This window comes from Opisthocomus hoazin, chromosome 1, assembly GCF_030867145.1.
Source record: "Opisthocomus hoazin isolate bOpiHoa1 chromosome 1, bOpiHoa1.hap1, whole genome shotgun sequence".
In the NCBI taxonomy this organism is placed as follows: Eukaryota; Metazoa; Chordata; class Aves; order Opisthocomiformes; family Opisthocomidae; genus Opisthocomus; species Opisthocomus hoazin.
Window position 1 is genome coordinate 63,862,422 of NC_134414.1, and position 4,361 is coordinate 63,866,782.

The 4,361-nt window shown below is 60.8% G+C and overlaps 1 protein-coding gene across 1 annotated transcript; it reads right to left on the reverse strand.

Annotated features, from left to right (window-relative positions):
• Positions 1-1,481: 1,481 nt before the first annotated feature.
• LOC104338619 (G-protein coupled receptor 183) lies at positions 1,482-2,553 on the reverse strand. The gene has a single exon (XM_009944679.2). It carries the CDS (start codon positions 2,538-2,540, stop codon positions 1,482-1,484), a length of 1,059 nt encoding a protein of 352 aa, XP_009942981.2. The 5' UTR covers positions 2,541-2,553.
• Positions 2,554-4,361: the final 1,808 nt, after the last annotated feature.

Genomic DNA, 4,361 nt, shown 5'->3' on the forward strand with positions numbered 1-4,361 from the left:
AGGGCTCGGATAACCTCCTGGAAGAACCTAACGGAGTCCCTTTCCCACCTGGATTATTTTAGGCATCCCTCTCAGTCAGCCTTCAGGATGCTACAGTTACCCCTACCATAAGTAAAACCATCGTCAGCCAAAAGTTCGTTCATGCGTATTTAAACAGTTGAGCGCTGCACGTAGACACCATTATTACCTTTCTAGCCATAAAGAAAGGTTATTACCTGAAAGAATGATTTGTAATAATCAAAAGTGTCCGCTCATGAAACTTCTTCAGTTCCACCTTCTGGCAAAATGAAGCTGCTTTTTTCTACTCTTCATGTCTGTGCGTGTGTCCCTGTCCCTTCCAACCTCAAACACCAGACCAGCCATCCCAGGAACTCTCATATCCCACTTGTGTTTTTTTTATTGTAGTCCAGCGACTTCAGAAAAGAGCTGAGGAGGTCCTTGCCCCTGCTGATGTTCTCCCCATCGCAAGGGCTCCAGCATTGATGGGAACCCAACATCTTGGGGCTCCTCCTCTCGCTCTGGGAATCATCACGTGCAATCTGCCCTTAGCAAGGCTCTCAGACGCCTCAGGACTCTGGGTTCAAGCAAAGGTCAGTCGAGGTCACACAAGGTCACCCTCAGCCCTCATCCCCTTGTCCCCTTTCCTCTGCTCCCTTCAAGTTCAGGAGGGGTGGGAAGGTTCCCCCGGTGGGCGTCCTTGGGGTGGGTTCACAGCCCTGCAGCCGAGCTCCCGAGTCGACCACGAGGAAGGGCACCCTGGGAAAGGAGCGGACAGTCGCAGACAGCAGCACCCCCAGGAGCTCTGCAAATCCACCTCCTCGCCCCTCTCCCTTGAAGAAGGGCTCTACCAGCAGCTCCCGCATGCCCCGCACTTACTGCTCGCCCCGTGCAGCGTCGGGGTGCAAGAGCAGGGGGAGAGCGGAGCTGCCGTTTGTCGGTGTGGGGAAGGAGCTGTAGGAGGAAAGAGCATCCCAGCCTGTTCCTGAAATACCCTGAGCCTCCACCCTCCGTGCTGGCTGCCCCGAGCCCCCCGGGGATGCTGCCCCAGCACCCCGGGGGCAGCGCAGGGGACAGGGACAGAGAGGCAGGGACAGCCATGGTGGTTACCGGCAGCCACCGGCCCCATGAGGGATGCGGGACCGGCGTGGGAGGGCGGCGTGGTGCAGTGCTGGGAAACCCCGGGCTGCGTTTGCCAGCTGGGGTGGCTGCACGAGCCACGTCCTCTGGGGCTGGGATGAAGACGTGCCGCTCCGTGCTCCAGGACGGCGGGTCCAGCAGTGCTGAGCACAGAGCCGGGCGTGCGGAGCCAGGCAGGGCTGCGTCCCAGGTGGGTTGGCCTTGCGAGAGCCCCCGGAGCCAGGCAGGGGAGAGATGAAGCCTGTCGGAGGTGCTGGTCCTGCTCTGCAGCCCGGCTCCAGCTCCTGCCATCGAGGATGGTCCATAAGCTGCGGGCCAGAGTGAAAGGGAGGGCGTCTGAGCCGCTAGACAGAGACGGAGCCGGGCGGCTGGCTGTTGCTGTTGCTCTCAGAGGGGGTCTTGGCAGTGGAGGAGGTGGCCATCGAGCCGCTGTTCCTGAAGATGCGGAGCAGCCTCCGCTTGTAGCCCCGGAAGGCGAAGAAGTAGATGATGGGGTCGATGCAGCAGTTGAGGTTCATGAATGCCACGGTGACTTGCAGGGACATCTTGAAGGCTTGCTGCTCGCGGCAGGATGGCTGGTAGAGGATCTTTCTGACCATGAACTGGACGATGTTGAGGTGGTAGGGGCTGAAGCAGAGCAGGACGGCCAGCAGCACCACCAGGATGACGGTGAAGGCCCGGCGGTGGTGCCCGTTCTTCACCGTCAGCGAGTTCTCCTTGGCCGTCTGGCAGAGCTTGAGGTTGATCCTCACGTAGCACACCAAGATGATGCCCACGGGCAGGAAGAAGCCGAGCACGCAGGCTCCCAGGAGCAAGTAGGGCAGCTTGGGAATCTCCTCGAAGTTGAAGTACTCCATGCACGTCAGCTTGTCCCCCATCCTCCGCGTCATGGGCCGCAGAAGCAGCAGTGCGGTCTGCAAGAACACCAAGGACCAGATGAGGATGCAGACACCCCTGGCACGGCTCATCTTCCGGATCCTGCCGGGGTGCCTGGTGCGCACCACGGCGATGTAGCGGTCCACGCTCACACAGGTCATGAAGTAGATGCCCACATAGGTGTTCATGTAGAAAATGAAGGCTGTGGCCCGGCAGAACCAGTCCCCGAAGGGCCAGTCGAACTCCAGGATGTAGTAAGCGATCCTGCCCGGCAGCGCCAGGGTGAAGAGGGCGTCGGAGAGGGCCAGGTTCACCAGGTAGAGGTCGGTGGAGTTGAGTTTCTTCTTCCTGCGCTGGAAGGTGATGCAGAGGGCCAGGATGTTCCCGCAGGCGCCGAACACCAGCAGGGCGGTGTAGAAGAGGGAGAAGGTGACTTTGGCGGAGACGTGGTGGTTGTGCACGTTGCAGCCGCTCTGGTTGCCGGAGGTGAGGTTGGCGGGCGGGAACGTGGCCTCCGCAACAGCCATCTCGGCGGTGCCTCGCGAGCTCTCGCCCTCTCCCTTGGAACGAGAACAGACATGAAACTTGCAGCTTGTAGATAACAGGAGCGGCACCGGTAGGGCCAGCCCTCGTCACGAAGCCGAAGGCCTGTGCCCTGCTCCCTGCCACCCCCCCGGCAGCACACGGCTCGAGTCATTTGGAAAAACGCATCTCTTGTGATTTCGGCGCGAGCGCCCCAACAAAGGCTGTGACTCATCCCCGTCTTCTGCTCACCAGCTCCTCTTCTTCTTGGCTTTTTTTTTTGCAAGTCCAGTCAGTACCAGAAAGGACAGGGGGCTGGGAGGAGGAATCGCCCCTCACACAAACCAGGTCCCAAACTCACCTGGTGGCAGCGATGTCATTTATTCATGACATAAAAGAATATTTACGGGGAAGGGGGGGGGGGCTTCACTGAGAAAATGCGCGGAGAGCTGGGGGGCTGGAGGGGGGCCGGCGGGCAGAGGGGCCGAGGAGCACCCCTGCAACCCCCGGGCTGGGACCGGAGCGTGAAGAAAAGCTGAAGAAACTGGAAGAGAGGAAAAAAAAATCCCAGTCCTCCCCCCCAAAAAAACCCCGCGCCCCGCGCCCGCCCGAAGCGGGGAGCACCCCGGCGCCAGACCCCCGCACCCCTCCCTTCCCCCCGCCGCCGCTCACCGCTCGCTGCCGCCCTCCGGGACGGGACGGGACAGACGGACGGACAGGACAGACAGACGGGACGGACGGACAGGACGGACAGACGGACGTGACCCCCGCGGGGACGAGCTGCTCGCTCGCACACGGAGACGCGCGAAAGAGAAATCGGGGGCTCCAACCTGGGAGCGGCGGTGCCGCCCGCTCCTCCTCCTCCTCCTCCTCCTCTCCTCCTCCTCCTCCTCCTCCCCTGCCCGCTCTCGGGCTCCCCGGCCGTGTGAGCGCCTCTCGGGATTCACTCACGTTATAAAAGCACCGGGAGGTCTCGGGTTTTGGTTTGGTTTTTTTTTCATTTTTCTTAGGGTTGGAGGGTTTTTTGGTTTTTTTTTTCTGTGTTCTTTCTGAGTGTTTTTTTAAATTTTTTTCGGTGTGTGAGAGGCATTTTGCTGTAGTGGGGGTTCTTCTCAGTAGTGGCTGCGCTGGGGGAAGACAAATGACTGTACCTGCGCAGAAATCGCTCCTGGCATCTGAGCCGACTCTGGGTTTTACTCTGAAAATTTCTGCAAGGATGCAAAATGCAACTGAGCAATGAAAGCAGCCTCAGCTCTGGTTCACGTGCGGGCCAGAGGGTTCGCCCCTGGGCACGTACGCACGGCCGGAGCAGCGCGAGCGAACCGCTGCGCCTTTCCTGATGAAGTCAGGACAAATCTCCCGTGGGGCTCCCGTGGGGCTTGTTGTGCCCGTGGCCAGCACAAGGCACGCTGTGCATGGCTCCCCAGGCTGCCGTAAAGCCCGTATTTGCCTTTCGTCCACGCGCGGAGGGACCCCCCAGGCACAGCTCCTCGAGGCGGAGGCTGATCTGAGCAGAATGACAGAATTTGCCCTTAACAGAAAAACATTTTCTCTATTAGGATGATCTGTTGCGTGGTGAACGTAGGGCAAAGCCCGTTGCCTGAGCTGGAGCTCTCGGGGCGGGCTCCGTCCCCGCAGGGTGCTGGGCAGTGGCGGGCTCTGATTTCCCCCACGGGCGGGTGGCTGGCAAGGCCACGGCGTGGCTGGGGACCCGCCACCAGCACGGCAGCCCCGGCCATGGCGCGGTGCTGCCGCAGATGGGGCGAGGGGGGTGGGCAACCAGCGCGTCTTGCGGCGGGGCGGCAGAGTGCTTCCCTCCCCAGCAC